Below are 20534 nucleotides of genomic sequence, written 5' to 3'. Positions count from 1 at the left end.
GGCACAGGGCGCACAGGCGACTTTGAGCACTTTGTTCTTAAGATTTGGTTTCTTTATTTGAAAGCGCAGGGTTTCAGAGATCTTCCGTCCCTTGCTTCGCTTCCCAAATGGTCGCGACAGCTGGGGCTGGGCCAGTCCAAAGCCAAGAGCCAGGAACTCCATCCGAGTCTCCCACATACTTGGCAGAGGTCCTAGTCCTTGGCCCATCTCCACTGCTTCTCCAGCCACATTAGCGTTGGCTGGATTGGAAGCGGAGCAGCCAAGATGGGATGCTGGCGTCTCGGGCTGCGGCTGCACCGCAGCACTGGGCCCAACGTGGGGTAGTGAAGCCTGAGGGTCTGCTCCACTCCGCTCCGTCTGAATGCCATATGGCCGCGAGGTTGAGAGAGTGCCAGTATTTCCTCTCCCTGTGTGGTAACGGGACACCAGCAGGGCACACGGTGGTGCTCTCGGGTCACGTTGGCTGGGCCCGCTTGCTGAGGTGAGGGTTGGTTTGTCCGTTCTTTGGACGAGGAAGCTCAGCACTCAGGGAGGGGCTGGGCGCGAGGACTGAGGACGCGAATGGACTGATGGTTGGTTTTGGACGCAGCTCCTGTTAGATCACCAGGACGCCATCGCCCCGGAGCACAATGACCCGATCCATGAGCTGCTGGACGACCTTGGCGAGGTGCCCACCATCGAGTCCCTGATAGGTAAAGTTCTGAGTCTCTGCACTGTCTCTGGATGTGCAGTGGAAAACAGAGACCACCCCTGTCTGGGAAGGGCTGCAGCCAGCGGGAGGGACGAGGTAAACGTGCAGTCACGGCTCGTCCTGTGACCGGTCCCGGAAGGGGAGGAGGCCTGGGGGAGCGCTGGGCCGCAGCGCCGACACGACTGAAGTTACTTTACCGTGTCTCCTTTGCCTTTATTACCTGGCGTAACATTTTACAAGACCTCTCAGGGAGGTTGCCCTGCCCTGCCGCGTGTGTCGGCTTGGTCGCCTGCCGTCCTCGGCTTGCGTCCTCTTCTGTTTGTGTTCTTTGCCTCCAGCGTCTCCTCTATTGATTCTTTCTGCCCTCCCAAAACTTCAGGGGAAAGCTCTGGCAACGTGAACGACCCGAACAAGGAAGGTCTGGCGAAGACGGAAGTCTCTCTCACGCTGACCAACAAGCTTGACGTCCCGGGAGACGAGAACGCAGAAATGGACGCCCGGACTATCCTGCTGAAGTGAGTATATCAGAAGCAGTGAGAGTCATGGTGACATTGTCCCAGAGGCCCCTTGGCCTTTGGTGACAGGCCCACTGGGTCCGACCTGAAAGGACCATCTCGGCCCCTCACCATCACAACTGTGGTTACGGTTACCTTGCGTATCTTACTCGGCATAGGACTTAACCACCTTGTTTTGCCAGTCTGCTAAAGTGAAGTTTACTGTTGTAAATACTGGCTCTGGGCCCACTCCACTGTACAGTGCAGTTGCATAAATAACCTAGGCCCTGAGTGCCTCGTGCGAGCAGCCGCCCGCTGGGACTCCCTGGGATGATGTTTGTGCCGCCGCCACCGCCGCCGCCGCTGCTGCAGTCACTGAACAGGGAGGGGAGCGCCCGCCAGCTGGTGTCTGAATGCTTCCCTCATCTCATTGCAGCACAAAGCGTTTAATTGTGGATGTCATCCGCTTCCAGCCAGGAGAGACCTTGACGGAGATCCTGGAAACACCAGCCACCAGTGAGCAGGTAGGGTTTGGGTTTGACATACACCACCGTGAAGCGGCTAACTCTCCTGTGACAGGCACGTGCCGGGTAGAGGGAGGCGAGATGGAGTGAGGAGAGCTCCTGGAGCAAGCGTGAACCTGCCCGGAGGATGGGGGTGGTTAGATCTGGTGTGAGCAAGTCCAGAGGAGATAGGTGTTCCTGGGTCTCCAAGCTCCTTGGCTGTCTCCAGCAGAGTGAAAGGGGGCGGGGCGTGGGTCTGTGACTCTAACCCGGGGCAGGATCAGTGAGTCCGTCCTGTAATTGATTGCCTACTGCAGAGTTGGAATTCTGTGTACCTTGGCAGATAGATGGAAAGTACAGAGGATGGTTCCTAAGCTCAGTGAGCTCTTGGCTCTTACTGGGGAAATGTGGCACGTAAACCTAACGCAGTGATAAAACCCATTAGAAATGTAAACCCGAAACAACGAGAAGACCATTAGAAATTAGTGATGGTGTTGACTGTGAAAATGACAGGGGATACAGGAAAGGCCAGGAGCAGCAGTGCTTCAGGAAGATTGCACAAGATGAGCGGGGCCTGAGCCAGACTTGACATGGGATGGGTAGGGCTTGAGTGTGCAGAGGAAGGGCATTCCAGGCCGGAGAGCCTGGCTGAGCCGAGGTGGAGAGGCGGGGAAGGCCCTGTGGCCAGACTACACCTAGAATGCGGTGTGCATGCAGGGGAGCGGTGAGGAACGAGACGTGAGGCAGGAATCTGGCACTGCAGCGTGAGAGCCTTTGGAAGCTTGGGGACCATTAGCAGTGAGGGATTCCAGTGCCACCCCTGCAGATGGCAGTTGGGTCAGCCAGGTGCGTGACACCAGTCCAGAGAAGGGTGCATGGCAGTGGGAAGGGTTGGGTGAGTCGCTTGGCTGCTAAGACACCTGTTTCTCATTGTCGAAGGAGAAAAGTAGTTTCCAGATATTAACCGTAGGACTCCGTTTCATTAAATGAAAACTTAGAAGCCCAATATGGAGAGCAGGTAAAGCTGCAGCTGCTCCGGCAGCTCCAGGACTGGGGCACCTGGAGCCCAGCCCTCGAGGGCTCTGGGAAGCCCCTAAGGCTGCACAGAGCACTGTTTGAAAGCCTCTCAGCCTTTGGATGCCGCACTGATTAGATGCGTGTGGGGGCGAGAACCTGCCTTCCCGTGACTGCAGCGTGCCGACCCAAAGCACGTGTGAGGCAGGGAAGGCGGAGCCGGTCCTTACTGAGAACCTACTGTCGGTTTCTTTTGTCCGTGCTCTTTCCTTTTATCTTGGCGGTATCCCTGTGAGGTGAGTCTTGTCATTCCCGTTCTATAGATAAGGAAACTGAGATCCTTATCCATTAAATAACTTGCCTGAGACCTACAGCTTGTAATGACAGATTCCAGCCCTGCCTGAGTCCAGAGCGTGTGCCCCTCGCATCGTGTGTGCGCAGTAGTGTTGATGTTAGAGGAGAGGGGACGACTGGGGAAGGGGGTTGTTCTAGTTGGGGAGGGATTACACGTTTGACCTGCAGCCACCCCAAACATCCCAAAATGCGGCAACAGAGCCTTAAAGATTGGGGTGGAGATCGTGGAAGCTACTGAAAGCAAGCAGAGACGAATGGCTTTTTTTTTTTTTTTTTAAGATTTATTCACTTTACTTGAAAGTCACAGTTACACAGAGAGAAGGAGAGAGAGAGAGAGCTTCCATCCACTGGTTCACTCCCCATTGGCTGCAATGGCCGGAGCTGCGCCAGTCCAAAACCAGGAGCCAGGAGCTTCTTTCTGGGTCTTCCATATGAATGCAGGGGTCCAAGCACTTGGGCCGTCTTCTACTGCTTTCCCAGGCCACAGCAAAGAGCTGGATTGGAAGTGGAGCAGCCGGAACTCGAACCGGTGCCTGTATGGGATGCCGGCACTGCAGGCAACGGCTTTACCTGCTGTGCCACATCGCCTGCCCCCAGAAATGGCTTTGAGTGCCTTGGAAGTCCCAGCGTAGGCCTAGGGCGGAAAGAGAGTGCAGAGACTGTGAGCCAGGTGATGACTAAGAATAGATGCTGGGTTTGGGAGGTGGGAATGGGGATCATAATTAATGGTGAGAGCTTTAGATACAGAAGCCAGGTTGCAAAGGGTTAAAGAAGAAAATGCTAGAAGAATTGAGCAGCAGATGTACTGAAATGTTGGGTGGGAACAGAACAGGCTTTGGGTAGAGACTAAGACAGACTCGGGGCAGCTGTCCTTGTTCAGATCCTAGTGTTGGAGAGAGAGGAAGGCTTGAGTGTGACTCCGCTTGCACAAGGCAGCGAGAACAGCCAGCGAGGATTTGCTGAGCGCTGCTGCATTCGTGTAATTACCACCTTCTCGGAGCCATGTTTGAAACAAAATTAAATGGTTTTTGTGTTCCAATATTTGATAGGAAAATGAAGAAATTTTTAATCCAGTAAAATCTGGGAACTCCTGAGATGTTATATGATTTCGTGGATGTAACCTCTTTTTTTTTTTTTTTTTTTTTTTAAGATTTGTTTGTTTAATTGAGCGGTAGAGTTACAGACAGGGAGAGGCAGAGAGAGAGAGGTCTTTCATCTGCTGGTTCACTCCCTAAATGGCCGCAATGGCTGGAGCTGAGCTGATCCGAAGCCAGGAGCCAGGAGCTTCTTCAGGGTCTCCCACACTGGTCCGGGACCCAAACACGTGGGCCATCTAACATTGTTTTCCCAGGACATAGCAGAGAGCTGGATCAGAAGAGGAGCAGCCAGGACTCAAACTGGCTCCCGTATGGGATGCCAGCACCACAGATGGAGGGTTAGCCCACTACTCCACAGTGCTGGCACCACCTCTTCTTCTTCTTCTTTTTTTTTTTTAACATTTATCATATTTATTCAAAAGGCACAGGGCTAGCCCTATGGTACAGTGGGTCAAAGCCTCAGCCTGCAGTGCCAATACCCCATATGGGCACTGGTTTGTGTCTCAGCTGTTCCACTTCTATTCGAGCTCTCTGCTATGGCCTGGGAAAGCAGTAGAAGATGGTCCAAGTCCTTGGGTCCCTGCACTCATGTGGGAGACTCGGAAGAAGCTCCTGACTCCTGGGTTTGGATCGGGACATCTCTGGCCATTGAGGCCATTTGGAGAGTGGGCCAGTGGATGGAGGACTTTCCTCTCTGTCTCTACCTCTCTCTGTGCCTCTGTCTTTCAAGTAAGTAAAATAAATCTTTAAAAGAAAGAAAGAAAGAAAGAAAGAAAGAGAAAAGAAAGAAAGGCATAGTTAGAGAAAGAGAGAGAAAGATCTTCCATCTGCTGGTTCGCTCCCCAGATGGCCACATTGGTTGAGGCCAGACCAAAGCCAGAGCCAGGAACTTCATCTGGGTTCAGAGGCCCAAGCCATCTTCTGCTACTTGCCCAGGCACATTAGCAGGGAGCTGGATTGGAAGTGGAACGGCCAGGACTCAAACTGGCACCCAAATGGGATGCTGGCATTGCAGGCGGTGGCTTAGCTTGGTACACCACAGCACTGGCCCCAGATATGACCTCTTCTGTGGGGGAGATCTGTCTTGGTTCCAGGATACAGCCTGAGAGCTGTCCTAGCTCCCGTGTGCACGTGCTAGGTAAATTTGAGTTTAGGAACACTGTGGGTCAGAAAGTGGTGGTGCAACAGGTTAAGCCATGGCCTGCAGTGCTGGCACCCCACATGGACACCGACTAAGTCCCAGCTGCTCTACTTCTGACCCAGCTCCCTGCTAATGCATCTGGGAAAGCAGCGGAGGATGGCCAAAGTCCTTGGGCCCCTGCACCCATGTGGGAGACCTGGAAGACTTTGGCCTGGCCCAGCCTTGGCCGCTGTGGCCACTGGGGAGTGAACCAGCAGATGGAAGATTTCTCTTGTTCTGTCTCTGTAACTCTGCCTTTCAAATAAATAAATAAATTTTTAAAAGAAAAAAAAAATGGACCAGCGTGGTGAGCTTGTCATGCACTTCTTTTCTTTTTTTCCATCTGCAGGAAGCAGAGCATCAGAGGGCCATGCAGAGACGTGCCATCCGTGACGCCAAAACTCCTGACAAGATGAAGAAGTCAAAGTCTGTGCAGGAAGACAGCAACCTCACGCTCCAGGAGAAGAAGGAGAAGATCCAGACAGGCTTAAAGAAGCTCACAGAACTTGGGACTGTGGACCCAAAGAACAAATACCAGGAGCTGATCAACGACATTGCCAAGGTAATGCATGGGGTGGGGGAGGCCAGATGGCCTGGCCTCTGGAGAGCTGTAGCAGGGGCTCCTAAAGAGACAGTCGCTGCACAGGTCGTTTCGTATAACACAGGTTCGCCTCAGGCTGACCGTCAGGGCCTTGGTTTGTGTGAATCATCTCAAGCGAGGGCCCTGGTGTGGGCTGAGGGTTTAGGCGTCCTGTGCCATGTGTGCCCGCTCAGGAGCTTGGTGATGGACGTGTCAAACGTCCTTTTTCTCCCTCTCTTGATGACAGATCAAAGAGATCTAACCCAACTGTACAAGTAAATTCTAATGTTGTGGAAGTCTGAAAGTAACACATTCCCTGTTGCTGTAAGATATAAATGGGGGGAGGGGTTGATGATAAGAATTTCTTTATGAGTTTGTGGGCCCAGATTGTTCCTGTAAAGAATGCGTGGTCCTGTTCAAGGCATTTGGATAAACCCTGCTGGGTTCTGGTGTTAAATGGTAAGGATTCCAGAAGCACACGAGACCTGTCCTTTTCCTAACAGTAACCGTTCTGCCCCCAGGACATTCGGAACCAGCGGAGATACCGGCAGAGGAGAAAGGCCGAGCTGGTGAAGCTGCAGCAGACGTACGCTGCTCTGAACTCCAAGGCCACCTTCTATGGGGAGCAGGTGGATTACTATAAAAGCTATATCAAAACTTGCTTGGATAACTTAGCCAGCAAGGGCAAGTGAGTATTTTTTTTTTCTTGAAGAATGAATCAGGGGAAAGTAGGGGAGGGCAAAACAGCAGAGGCAACTGAGGCTACATTGGAAATTTTCTCCTAAAACATCCTGGCTCTGTTTATTGCACAAGTTCTTTATTTTGCCTCCAAGCATTGTGCAATTGCCTAGTTCATTGGTTAGTAAATGATGTAAGTCTCTGGTATCCGTAATGGGGGGCGGGGGAGTTCAAGGATGCTCATATCTGAGCGTCTCTTGCTCCAAAATATCTTCTTGGCCCTAGAAACCAGAATCATGGCAGGAGCCCATCTGGCAGTCCCCAAACCTAGGGAGACACAAGAATCACTTAAAGAATGTTATAAAAATAGGGATTCCTGGTCGCTCTCCGTACCTTTGGAGGGACGGGCTCACAGACCTGACTCCTCCTCAGGGGCTGAGGAGGATCTCTTGGCACCCTCCTGGCGCTGGCCACAGCCATCAGCGTGCCCGCTTTACAGGGCAGGGTCAGTTCACGTTCTGTGTTCAGGGTTAGTGCACTTTATTTTTCACTCCTAATTTTTTAAGGATTTCTCAAACCTCAGAAAGATAGATTGGAACAATAAAGACCAAGTAACTTTCAACTGACTTCCCCAGTTTTGAAATATTTGCCACATCTGCTTCCCCTCTCTCTGGCTTACTGGCTTACTTGCCTTTTTTTTTTTTTTTTTTTAAGATCATTTATTTTTGAAAAGCAGAGTTACAGAGAGGGAGAGACAGAGAGGATCTCCCATCCACTGGTTCACCCTCAAAATGGCCGCGATGGCTAGGCCGGAGCCAGGAGCCACATCCTAGGTCTCCCATGTGGGTGGCAGGGTCTCAGACCCTTGGGCCATCTGCCACTGCTTTTCCCAGGCCATTAGCAGGGAACTGGATCAGCAGTAGAGCAGCCAGGACACAAACCGGCGCCCATATGGGATGCCGGATGCCGGCATCGCAGGCAGCAGCTTTACTCGCTGCGCCACACCAGCCCTCGCTCACTTGCTCTTACACGTGCACTCTCTCCCCAGAGTAAGACAGGGCTCCCTCTGATGGGATGACAGCCAGGCCGCCCAACCCAGCCTTGGCGCTACCTCCTGTGTCCTTTTGGCATGTCCCCTCTGTTGTAGTACTTCCTGAAATCCTTGCACAAGGTGTGTCAGGTTCAACTTGTATTTCCCCTCCCCAGGCCTGGAGTGAACTGTTTCCCCAAGCCTCCCTGGTTCCTTTTTATGAAGAATGATGTTTAGTAACCAAGATCTGGGGCCAGGCATTGGCACAGCAATGGAGATGCCCCTTGGGATGCACACATCCCATATCAGAGTGCCTAGGTCCAAGTCCCAGCTCCATTTCCAATTCCAGCTTCCTGCTCACGTGCACCATAGGAGGCATCAGTGATGGCTCAAGTATTTGGATCTCTGCCACCAATGTGGGAGACCCAGATATTTTTTTAAAGTATTTTATTGACTTGAGAGGCACAGTTAGAGGGAGAAACAAATCTTCCAACCACTGGTTCACTCTCCAAATGGCTGTGACAGCCAGGGCTGGGCCAGGCCAAAGCCCAGAGCCAGGAACTTCTTCCTGGTGTCCCATATGGGTGGCAGGGCCCAAACACTTGGGCCATCTTCTGCTGCTTTCTCTGGCCATTAGCAGGGAGCTGATCCGACACAAACCAGCGCCCATATGGGATGCCAGTGTCTCAGGCGGCGGCTTAACCCACTGCGCCACGACACCCAACACCGGCCCCCAGAGTGGTCTAGGCAGACAGCGACAGGTCTCCATTTTATTAAATGACTGCATGGGATCCCGTTGTACAGGGAAATACAAGGATCTGTTTAATCAACTCCATTGGTGAACATTTTGCTGTTTCTAGTCGTTTAATGTTATTAAAAATTGTACAACAAACTAACTTTTGTCTCTCTAGACATACAGATAACAGATACATAGAGATATGAACATATGTATATATATCAAATACGCTTTTGCAAATGGGATCATACTTTTTTTTTTTTTTTCAAGGATTTGTTTATTTTATTTGAAAGAATTAGAGAAGGAGAGGGAGAGAGGTCTTTCATCTGCTGGTTCACTCCCAAATTGGCCGCAATGGGCGGAGCTGCGCCGATCCAAAGCCAGGAGCTGGGAGCTTCTTCCAGGTCTCCCAGGCGTGCGCAGGGGCCCAAGTCTTCCTACTGCTTTCCCTGGCCATAGCAGGGAGCTGGATCGGAAGTGGAGCAGCCAGGACTCAAACAGTGCCCATGTGGGATGCCAGCACTGCAGGCGACAACTTTACCCGCTGCACCACAGCGCTGGCCCTGGGAGCGTGTTTCTGAAGATGAACTGCTGGAAGCGGAATGACTGTGCCTTTTACACTTTCAGTTGCCACCCCTGGGCGTTCCTCTCTTTGCTGCTGCCAGGGTTTCTGCCCTGCTTCGTGGAATGCTCCGCCTGGCGTCCCGCGCCTGTTCCTCCTCCTCTCCGTCCCTCCCTGCTTCCTGCCCTGACCACCCTAACAACCCCCTCACGGCTGTCTCTGCCCTCTTCCCTCTCGGATCGCTGTGCTAGCTTAGGCTCTCTTACAAACGATCTATCTGAAGATATTTTGATTCCGCCCCCTCCCCACCCGCCGTGGCCGAGGGGCCTGGCCTTCAGGGCCGTTCCCTCAGGCTGGCGTCTGGAGCTCGCACACTGTCCCTCGCTCGGGCGCCCAGGAGGAGAGGGAGGTCCAGTTCGGGGGAGTGTTCAGATCTAAGGACACGGCAGTTCCGCGACGTGCCCTGTTCTGCGGCGATGCTGGTTACTGAATCCTCACGCTGTTTGTCATGTGTTAGTGTGCTGCTTGTTTGGGGGTTTTCTGGCCTCGTCTCCTTGAGATGCCTGCAACAAAGACTGTTGGTGTAGTCATCATATGAAGAGGCCTGCTGTGATTCTTACAGGGTCTCCAAAAAGCCTCGGGAAATGAAAGGGAAGAAAAGCAAAAAGATTTCTCTGAAATACACCGCGGCAAGACTCCATGAGAAGGGAGTTCTCCTGGAAATCGAGGATCTGCAAGTGAATCAGTGAGTGCTGACTCTGCACTTTGTCCTGTGGGTTGGTTTGTTTCCACCTTCTTCACATCTGATCTCTCCTTTCTCTCTCTTTCCTGACAGCCAGTTTGTATTTTATTCGTAAATAAGTACACACGCACCCATGCAGAATTAAGCCTAGCACGCAGGGTTGATTTGTCTGTGCTAAACAAGAAAATATTTATTGCGGAACATTTGTCACCGGTTTGTGTAGGCCCCACCTTAACTTTTTCTCTTTAAATCAGTCCTTCAGTTTTCCTGTGTGTCTGGCCCAGAAATAAATAAGAGCAAGAGTAGGAGGAACTTACTTCATTCCACATGTGCCTAGGACCTAGGGCCCTGTCCCCGCCTTCTGACCTGATGTCCCCCCAGGTCCTGGGCCCGGTACCAGTAGCATCCATCCTCAGCTCCGGCTCCATCCACCCCATGACTCTAGGCTCCTCAGCTTTGTCGTGGGTTTTTTTTTTTTTTTTTTTTTTTTTTTTAGCTTTGTCTTCTTGAGTCTGCTTAAAAACAAAACAGAAAGAAATCTTTGTCTGAAAAGGAACTTTTTCATTGTTGAATTTTGAAAAAATTCTGTAATAAAGCATAAGGAAAAAGCACCCCAGAGACCGAGATAACTCCTGCAATCATTGCAGTATACTTGGAGTTTCTTTTCTGCCTTGATTTATATGAAAATTATCCATCTACCCACTTGCCTGTCTTTTTTTTTTTAATGTTTATTTATTTATGTATTCGAAAGGCAGAGAGACACAGAGAAATCAGGACTAGGCCAAGCTAAAGGCAGGAGCCTGGAGCTCCATCTAGGTCTCCCACATTGGTGGCCAAGAACTAAGTACTTGGGCCATTATCTGCTGGTTTCCTGGACGCACTAGCAGGGAGCTGGGGCAGGGTGGAGCAGCCGGGACTGGAATCAGCACTCTGAAGTGGGATGCTCACCTCACAAGCAGCAGTTTAACCCAGTGTGCCGCGATGCCAGCCCCTACTACGTAATTTTTAAATATGAATCGGGATGTTATTGTTTATAGCCATGTATGCAGTCTTTTTCTTCCAACATTATATTGTGAGCTTTTTTCTTATTCTTTGAAAATATCCTTTTTAATGACTAGCATAAAATTCCATAATTTAACCATTCACTTGTTAAATGCTTACATTGGTATTTGTACATTATTACCAGTAATATTTTAAATCTTTCCTCCTCCTCTGAATTGTTTAACCAGTAGATGCCCAGAGCTGGAGTTTCTGGTCCGAGAGTGCTGTGTTATCTCTGTGTAAGATGTGCGCAGGCTGCAGTGTGCCGTCCCGGCTGTTGGAGGGCCGGTGCTGCGCGGTCCTCAGTGCGATCGCTTGGTTGTGCCGCAGAACTCACCTTGCAGCACTGCGACTCCACACCCATTAGAATAACAGCTCCCCATCCGCTTCCTGCCGGCCTCCGCGGCCACCCGTCCACTCTGTCTCTGTGGACTTGACTGCGTTAGTTCCCTCATGTAAGTGGAGTCAGGCCCTGTTTGTCCTTGTGGCTGGCTGATCGCATACAGTGACTGTAACGCCCTCAAGCTTCATCCCCGTGGGAGCAGGCAGCAGGATTCCCTTCTGTTTTCAGTCCATGATACGAGTGTGCCACACTTTGTTTATTCACTCGCTGGTCGATGCGTACCTGGGGCTCTGCCTCTTGGCTGTCATGAGTAGTGTTGCAGTGAGCATGGGTGTGCACATACCTCTTTGAGCTCTTTCAGTTCTTTGGGATATGAGCCTAGAAGTGGAATTGCTGGATATGTAGCAACTCTAGGATTTTTTTGTTTTCCTTTTTAATTACGAGAGAGAGAGAGTACTCCGATCCACTGACTCACTCCCCAAATGCCCACAATAGCCAGGGGTGGACCAGAATGAAGCCAGGAGCCTGGAACTCAATCCAGGGCTGTCATGTTGCTGGCAGGGGCCCAAGTGCTTGCACTGTCACCTGCTGTCTTCTGGAGTGTGTATTAGCAGGAAGCTGGGATTGGGAACCAGAGTCCAGAATCAAACCCAGATGCTTCCAGTATGGGATTTGGGCATAGTAATTGTCATTTTAACTACTAAGCCAAATGCCTGCTATGCTGTTTTGCAGTGTTAAGAAAATCTTCAATTCCTGTACGTATTGCCAAAATATTTTCTAGTAGAGTCTAAGGTGATATGAAAATGGCTTGCCACTGTTGAATAGTAAAATAATTTTTGATGTTTTTAAATTCAGTCATTAAAAATATTTTCAAATTTTATATTTCTTAGATTTCTAATTGAGTATTTTGTTTTCTGGGTTTTGGGGGGAGTGGTTAGATAAAGTTTGTCTGTATTTTCTCTGGTTAAGTTTTCAATCAGGAACCTTGGTCTGTCTTGGTCTGTCTGTTTTTGTGGGGTTTTTTTGTTTGGTGCTTTATGTAGTTTCAGATTTGTCTCGATATTTGTAACCTGTTCTCTGTTTTCATTATGTTCTGTTACTGTTCAAGTGCCTCTCTCTGTTTGCCTCTCTCTATTCTTCTTTATTTGCTCCTGAGCTTAGAAACCAGTTAACCAGGTCATAAAGAAAGCCTCCGTGAGGCGTTCCAGCAGAGTAAAGCACACGTGTTCCCATGCGTGGATGTTTTGGCCGCTTCTGTGGCTCTCAGTTCATTTAGAACAGGCGAGGAAGCATGCTGCTTGAACCTAGGGATGGGGCTGATGTGCGTGGGTCGCTCGTGGCGTCATGAGAGCAGTGACCTCTGGTCATACCCAGTACACTTGCATACTCACAGCACCTGCTCTGTCAGGAAACCTCCCCCCGGGCGCTGACACTGACCCCTCTTGTTTTCATTTGCTTGCTGTTCCCAGCCCTCAAACACGCACGCACTCGAACGTGTGCTCTCACCTCTCCCTCCAACCCCGCTCCTCCCCTAGGTTTCCGCAGGGGGACGTTGAAGGCCAGGAGAATGTCTGTGGTGTCATCCCGTCACAGGCCACTTGTGATGCCTGTCAGTAGGCGCAGGTGTGCGGGGAGAGATTGGTGTCCTCTTGCCAAGTCCCAGAGCAGGTGGTCCTGGGAGTGCCACGCCCCTCGCCTGCGGAAGTACCGTGCCCTGGAAGGCCTGGTTCCTCCTCTTCCCCGTCTCACAGGATGTTGTTATAGGAGCGCATAGAAAGCACACCCTTTCGTTGTTGTGTCTCAACAGGTTTAAGAATGTTATCTTTGAAATCAGTCCGACAGAAGAGGTTGGAGACTTTGAAGTGAAAGCCAAATTCATGGGCGTTCAGATGGAGACTTTCATGTTACATTATCAGGTGGGTGTGCGTCAGGGAGAGCTGGGAGCTTCCTGCGAGAGGCAGCCGCGTCCTGCTCCCAGGAGGCCAGGGAGATGGCCAGGAGACCGCGTGGGGAGAGCTGTCGCGGTCGGCGGGGCTGCGGCCGAGGCTTCTGGTGTCTGATTCGGTCGGCACACCCGGCCAGCTCTTCACAGATGTGCTCGTCCTCAGAGAGCGTCACTCTGACGCTGCCTCTTCGCGCCGCCACTGACCTGAACCCGGTGCAGGCGTTGCTAGCGCAGCGTCGGAAGCCTGCCTTGCCTGAAGTCCCCCCCTCCGCCCCGGGTCTGGGTTTGCACGGTCAAGCCTGTAAACTGAATTCCGCGGCCACTCGTTCTGCAGCATACCTGGCCCTGATTTTTCTTTGCAAGAGCTCTGATTCTGATGCACTAACGGCGTCGGGACCTCTAGTGATGCCAACTCCTCTAGCCTCGTGTGTGTGGCACTTCCACTCCGCTCCGGGCTCGCTGCCGGCCCTGCTCCACACCACTGCATTCCGCCAGGCCGCCCAGGTGCTTCTCTGCACGTGCTGCTCTCCACCAGTTGGGTGCCTCGCCTCTCCTCCCTGCCCCGCCCCCGTCGGGCCGTGAGCCCTGGGTGCGCGCCGCCTGCCCTGGAACCCTGGCTGCAGCGGGTTCTCCCCGGCCTCAGCAGCCCTTAGAGGGGGCCTCTGTTAGAGATGGGCATTTCCCTCCCACCCCCAAAAGCGAGAACTCCTAAGGGCAGGGAGCCTTTCTTAGTCATCTTGTTTCCTTCTTGGCAACCTACACCCTCAAAACGCGCTAGCTGAACAAGCGTGAGATGATTTGTATGCACACAGCTAACCAGGTACTTCCACGGAAACAGAGCCGTTTATGCGCTCCGTTTACCGGAATTCACCGAGGCCAACCAGTCTCCCCCGGGTGATTTACTCATTTGTGCACAGACTCCATCAATGGAGCCGCCGCCGGGAGCTGGGAATTGTGTTGGGCACAGGTGGTGCGCCACAGTCGCCACCCTCAGCGAGCTGCTCGGGTTTTCCCAAAGGGTGAACAGATTGCACTTTGAGGGTTGTCTCAAGCCTTGTCACCCTCGCTTCCTCGTCTCTGCTCTCCTGACATGGAGAGGCACACCCTCTCCAGTTTCTTCAACACAGTGGGGCAGCAGGGGGTCGTGGTAGTCAGGTGTGGACCTTCCTTTGCCAAGCCTGTTCTGCCAGACAAGTCATTCGGTCTCTGATTGGCTGCGGCTCCTCTCTGGAGCTGGGATGGTGGCACCTTGCAGGATTCTCGTGAAGACCTAAGACACTGTGCAAGGCGCTTCTTCGAAGCTGAGGGCACGTGCGCCCTGCCGCCCCCTGCCTTCAGGAGAGAAAGGCTGCTCCCGTGACGCGGGGCTCCAGGCCTGGGCCGCGGCCCCGTCGCAGCCTCCGTGGTCAGGGCACTTCCTCGTGGGCTGAGGCACCTCCACCCTCCCCAGGTGTACGAAAGCTGGTGACCCGTAGCTTGGGATGAAGTGGGGAAATGTCACCGTAACTTCTGAAATAAAAAGGTTAGATGTGTGTGATAACCAGGCACACTTCATTTTCTTTCCACGCCTGCTGGGTTTTAATATAAACAAAAGCCTTCCTAACTCCAGCTGAACCAGAACCCTCTGCCGGCCAGGGTGCCCCATGGCCCGGCCCTCGGGCGGCTCCGTCGCGGGAGCCCTCTTCTCGCCCTGCTCCCTGGCTGGCACCCGGGGCCTGCGCCCCTCCCTGCGTCGCGGCCATTCCTCTCGAGCTGCACAGGCTTGGTTCACCGTCCGAGTGTTCTGTTCTGTTCTGTTTTTTTTAAACAGGACCTGCTGCAGCTCCAATACGAAGGCGTCGCCGTCATGAAACTCTTTGATAGAGCTAAGGTAAACGTCAACCTCCTGATCTTCCTTCTCAACAAGAAGTTCTACGGGAAGTGAGGAGCCCGTGCTGCCGGCCGGGGTGCAGGGGAGAAGGCGGCGCGGCTGCCCGGCGGGAGTCCTCCACTCACTGAAGCCAGCCCCAGCCCGCAGCGCTCCTCGGTCTCGGTAGCCCAACGCCACTTTGCTAACTCCTGCCCTCCTAGGCCGTGCGTTGCCCCTGTTCATAGAGAAATTGTATTTCAGGCTTAGTCTGGCGCTCTGGCTCCTTTGTTTTCCTCCACGGCTTCGGAAAGAGTGGGAACGCCACTAAAATCTCTGTTGTTACAGTCTCCAAAATTGCATTACTGTATCGTAAGCTCTGGTGTTTAGGTAGCAGTCAGAAGGGTGGGATTCCAGTTCTTGTTTTAGACATGGAAGCTGTGAGCACCAGTGGCACGCCTCTGCGTGAGCTGCACAGTGAACCTGTCAGGTGGTCGGGGGTCGCTGGGAAGGGAAGTTCCTCTGTATCTCTGCCCCGTCAGTACAACAGAAGGGCCAGGGATCGCTGCCGCTCCTCCGTTCTGTTGTACTTTGTGGGCAGGAGCTAGAGGAAGTCACCACTCTGTATTCTAAGGGAGTATTTATAGAGAAAAGGAGATTAAAAAAAAAAATCACTGTCAAATTCAGGCGTTTCTGTTAGTGTAGCGCCCTCTGCGCTGGATGGAGAGTCCCCTTGGCAGTGTGCAGTGGCTCAGGTGAGCTCAGGAGGCCACGACGTCCGTGTGTGCGTCCCTGCTGAGAGACAGACGTACTTCTGGCCCGTGGCCTGCTCCTCCCCTGGCGCCAAGACTGGGGTCTCCCCGTGTAGGGTAGAACTGGGTTTAAAACTGTTTTATATCTTAAGAGTGCCTTCTTAAAATGTAGATTTATTTCTTAAAAAGGGGGTGATAGGAATTTAAGATTCATATAATGCTTCAAGCCTTTAGAGAACTACTTGGAGAGGGTTTGAAAGTTGGTTTATCTGTATATCTGAACTCTTGAAGCTCTCTTATAGCTGAAACACTAGGATTTCTCTGCCAGGTTGCAGAGAGAGAGAATCCTGCCTTAACTAGCCAAGACAAAGACAAGCAAACCTGCGGATGTCACACTTGAGGTTCAAATCCACTTCTCCCTCCTCTCCTCTCCTGCTGCCTGCACTGTGCCTTTGTTCTCAGAGCCCCGGTTTTCTGGGCTCAGTCAGAAACAGTTCAGTTCAAAACACTGAAGTAAGGAAGCCTTTCTTCTTGGGTGAAAACTCTTGTACTTTAAACAAAATCTATGTGTCCGAGGAGATGCCGACGTCAGGCTCCCGAGCCTCCGTTTCCTCCACGGTCTTGGTTCAGTGCCCTTTTATCCCCAAAGCTAAAACTTGGGAGGCTGACGTGAAAGAATTTACAGATGTTTATTGAAAGCCAGTAAACTTTTAATTAATGACAAATGAGGCGGCGAGTCCCGTGACAGGTGTTATGCGAGCGTCTCTCCTGACAGGCGGCTTCCCCGGTGCAGCAAGGCGCGGGGAGCCGGGGAGGAGTCGCCTCCGCCCTGATCTTCTCTCGTATTTTGGAAGAGGATTTATTTTTTAGTGGGCTCCGTCCTTAGATCTAAAGGGGGAGGCAATCGCAGCCAGCCCCGCCACGGAAGCTGTGTCAGGCGCTTCCCTGAAGAGGGGACAGCCAGCCCAGGTGCCACCTCCAAGGCACCCCGTGGTGAGCAGAGGTTACGACCGCTGCAGTCAAACACCATGCCCCCATTCCGGGTGAGGATCACCGCTCCTAACACAGCACGGGCGCCGGGTGCCCTCCGGGGGTCTGCAGTCAGAGGACGCCCTGTGGCATCCCACGCCGCACGGGGACCCCGCAGGGCCATGCAACCATTATTTATTAGCCATAGCGTTCCTTCTCCACCCCCCTCCTCTCTGGCCAGCCATCATGACATTTACCATGAATTTACTTCCGCCCCAGAACCTGGACTGCCCGTCGGATTGTTGCTACACACAATTGCCTTTGTATCTCTGTATGGAATAAAAGGTCATTTGTTCGTGTTTGTGTTTATTTTTCTCAGTGTCGTTGTTAGCAGTTCCTGCTAAACAGTGTCGCCTAGAGGGAGATTTAATAATTAAAAACCACAACAGAGAACAACCCCTCGTGTGCTGGCGACCGCGGCCAGCGTGTCGGTGCTGCCCGCCCCACGTTAATACAAGAAAAGCCGCTTCAGCATACAAAGGTGGGCGAGCAGATGCGACTCACTTAATTCTGACTGGCGGGGGCTGGAGCTTTAAAGCTGAGCGGCATTTAACGTCACTGTGGACCACGGCACAGGGGGGCGGGCTGGGTTCCCATGCGAGGAAGGAGCGGGGACATGGGGTCTGGAAAAACACGAAAGGGGGCCCTTTTGAGCGAGTAAAGCCAAAGCCCGGGCGGGAACTCCGCCTCTCCCACGGTGGCAGGGCAAGCACGTGGGCCGTCATCCGTCTCCCAGGAACTTTCGCAGGACCTGGAGCGGAGGTGGAGGTGGGACTCGATCCCAGGCACTTCAGTGTGGGCTGTGGACGTCCCACGTGCTGCCACCGTTGCCTAGCCCATGGGTTTTTGTTTTTGTTTTAAAAGATTTATTTATTTATTTGAAAGAGTTACAGAGAGGCAGAGGCAGAGAGAGATCTTCCATCCACTGGTTCACTCCCCAAACGGTTACAATGCCAGGAGCCAGGAGCTTCTTCCAGGTCTCCCATGTGGGTGCAGGGGCCCAGGGATCTGGGCCATCTTCTGCTTTCCCAGGCCATAGCACAGAGCTGGATCGGAAGTGGAGCAGCCAGGACTTGAACCGGTGCCCATATGGGATGCTGCCACTGCAGATGGCGGCTTTACCTGCTACACCACAGTGCTGGCCCTGCTCATGGGTTTCTCATATTTACATTTCCATAGAAGTGAAGCCTACTTTCCATTTTCTTTTTTTTTTTTTTTTTTAAGATTAATTTTTTATTAACTTGAAAGAGTTACAGAGAGAGGTAGAGATGGAAAGGTCTTCCATCCGCTAGTTCACTCCCCAAATCGCTGCAACAGCCAGAGTTGAGCCAATCCAAAGCCAGGAGCTTCTGGGTCTCGCACGTGGTTGAAGGGGCCCAAAGACTTGGGCCATCTTCTACTGCTTTCCCAGGCCACAGCAGAGAGCTGGTTTCTATTCTATTTGCCTTGTAGAATTTCTTTCTTTGTTTTTTGTTTTGTTTTGTTTTGTTTTGTTTTGTTTTTTTAATTTACTTGAAAAGCAGAGTTGGAGGGAGGGAGAGAGCACGCTTCATCTACTGGTTCACTCCCAAAATGGCCACAACTGCCAGGACTGAACCAAGCCAGAGCCAGGAGTCCAAAGCTTTCTCCAGGTCTCCCATGTGGGTACAGGGGCCCAAGGACTTGGATAATCCTCTGCTGCTTTCCCAGGCACATTAACAATGAGCTGGATCAGAGCCGGCGCTGCGGCGTAGCGGGTGAAGTCGCCGCCTGTAGTGCCGGCATCCCATATGGGTGCTGGTTCTAGTCTCTGCTGCTCCACTTCCGATATAGCTCTGCTGTGGCTTGGGAAAGCAGTAGAAGATGGCCCAAAACCTTGGACCCCTGCACCCATATGGGAGAAGCGGAACAAGCTCCTGGCTCCTAGCTTCGGATCTGCACAGTTCCAGCCGTTGCAGCCATTGAGGAATGAACCAGCGGATGGAAGATCTCTCTCTGCCTCTCCTCTCTCTGTGTAACTCTGATTTTTGGAAAAAAAAAAAAAGGGGAGCTGGATCAGAAGTAGAGCAAGCCAGTACCTGAACCAGGGCCCATATGGGATGCTGGTGGTGGAGATAGTGGCTTAACCCACTACACCACAGCCCCCCCCCCCATAGAATTTTATGATGTAATTTATTTTTTCTTTTTTAAAATGTACTTGAGAGGCAGAGAGAGACCTCTTATCTGCTGGTTCAGTCCCTGCTGGCCAGGCTGAAGCCAGGAGCTAGGAATTCAATCCAGGTCTGCCTTGTGGCCAGGACCCAGGTACTGAGCCATCACCACTGTCTCCCAGAGCCTGCAAGAGTAGAAAGCTGGGGTCAGATGCTGGCACCAGGGGTCAAACTCGGGTACTCAGATATGTGACCTGGGTGTCTCAGTCAGCATCTTAACCCCCAGGCCAAACACCAGCTTCCTGATGTGGGTAATATTTTTAAATACCGCTTATTTCTGGTCATTCGATCATAAAGGTATAACAAAATACAAATTAGTTTTCTGTGACCATAAGGCTATGATGAACTCAATCCAGAAAAATATTTTGTATCTTTATGACTATTGCTAGTGCCTCTTTGATCATTATAGTGTAATATATTGTCTTGATAAAGAATTCTGAAAAATTGCATTTCTTGAGATAATGTTTTGTAAAAAGTTTTGAGCAGGTATTGTGATACAGAGGATTAAGTGCTGCTTTGGAAGCCACTGCTTATAATGCCTGCTTCCCATGTCGGGGAGCCAGGGAGCTCGTCCTGCCTCAGCTTCTGACTGGATTCCTGCTAGTGCACACTCCAGGGGTGATGGCTCAAGTACTTAGGTCCCTGCCACCCACGAGGGAGACCTGCATGAAGTTCCTAGCTGACATAAGCATTTGGAAGTGAACCAGATCTCTCTCTCTCTTTCTCTTTTAAGATTTATTTTATTTATTTGAAAGAGTTACAGAGAGACGTAGAGACAGACAGAAAGGTCTTCCATTTGCTGGTTCACTCCCCAACTGGCCGCAACGGCCAGAGCTGCACCCATCTGAAGCCAGGAGCCTCCTCTGGGTCTCCCACACAGGCTCAGGGGCCCAAGGACTTGGGCCATCTTCTACTGCTATTGCAGGCCATAGCAGAGAGCTGGATTGGAAGAGGAGCAGCCAGGACTAGAACCAGCGCCCATATGGGATGCAGGCACTTCAGGCCAGGGTTTTAACCTGCTGTGCCATAGCACATGCCCCACCAAATCTATCTCTAACCAAAATCGATCAATCTCTTTCTCTCTCTCTCTCTGCCTTTCAAATGAATAAAAGTAAAATTTAAAAAATAAAGGTTTGGAGCTGGTACCGTGCCGCAGCAGGTTAAGACACCGTCTGCAGCGCCGGCATCCCGTATGGGTGCTGGTTTGAGTCCCGGCTGCTCCACTTCTGAACCAGCTCTCTGCCAATTGCCTAGGAAAGCAGTGGAAGATGGTACAAGTGTTTGGGCCTCTGCCACCCTCCTGGGAGACCCAGAAGAAGCTCCTGGCTCCTGGCTTCGGCCTGACTCACCCTAGCTGTTGTGGCCATCTGGGGAGTGAACCAGCAAGTGGAAGATGCTCTCCCTCTCCCCATCCCCATCCTTCTCCCTCTAACTTTGACTTTCAAATAAATCTTTTTTTTAAAATTATCTTTCAGCAAAATCATATCTTTTGAAATAAATAAATAATGGTTAGGGGTCTGAATTGTGTGGTAAGCCGCTGCCTATGATGCCAGCATCTCACTTGAGTGCTAGTTCGAGCCCCGGGACCTCTACTTCCAATCATCCCCCTGTTAATGTGCTGGGAAAGCAGCAGATGATGCCCAAGTACTTGGGCCCCCGCACCCCTGCAGGAGACCCAGAGGAGTTCTAGGCTCCTGACTTTGGCATGGACCAGCCGTCGCAGCCATT

At 51.8% G+C, this 20534-nt stretch overlaps 1 protein-coding gene across 2 annotated transcripts in view; it reads left to right on the top strand.

Annotated features, from left to right (window-relative positions):
• Window positions 1-16912, top strand: part of IQGAP1 (IQ motif containing GTPase activating protein 1) — a 111752-nt gene extending 94840 nt beyond the window's left edge. For both annotated transcript variants that reach the window (XM_089310743.1, XM_008275315.4), the window contains exons 31-38: window positions 590-692; window positions 1071-1206; window positions 1622-1709; window positions 5683-5895; window positions 6435-6601; window positions 9542-9664; window positions 12853-12961; window positions 14801-16912. In XM_089310743.1, coding sequence (XP_089166869.1) covers window positions 590-692; window positions 1071-1206; window positions 1622-1709; window positions 5683-5895; window positions 6435-6601; window positions 9542-9664; window positions 12853-12961; window positions 14801-14914 — 1053 coding nt within the window. In that variant the 3' untranslated portion in view covers window positions 14915-16912. The remainder of the gene's footprint in view (window positions 1-589; window positions 693-1070; window positions 1207-1621; window positions 1710-5682; window positions 5896-6434; window positions 6602-9541; window positions 9665-12852; window positions 12962-14800) is intronic.
• The last annotated feature ends 3622 nt before the right edge of the window (window positions 16913-20534 follow it).

Source organism: Oryctolagus cuniculus, chromosome 12 (genome assembly GCF_051225735.1).
Source record: "Oryctolagus cuniculus isolate XC-2025 breed Fujian yellow rabbit chromosome 12, ASM5122573v1, whole genome shotgun sequence".
In the NCBI taxonomy this organism is placed as follows: domain Eukaryota; kingdom Metazoa; phylum Chordata; class Mammalia; order Lagomorpha; family Leporidae; genus Oryctolagus; species Oryctolagus cuniculus.
Note: the sequence above shows the minus strand (reverse complement) of the source record. Positions and strands in the feature narration are given on the sequence as shown.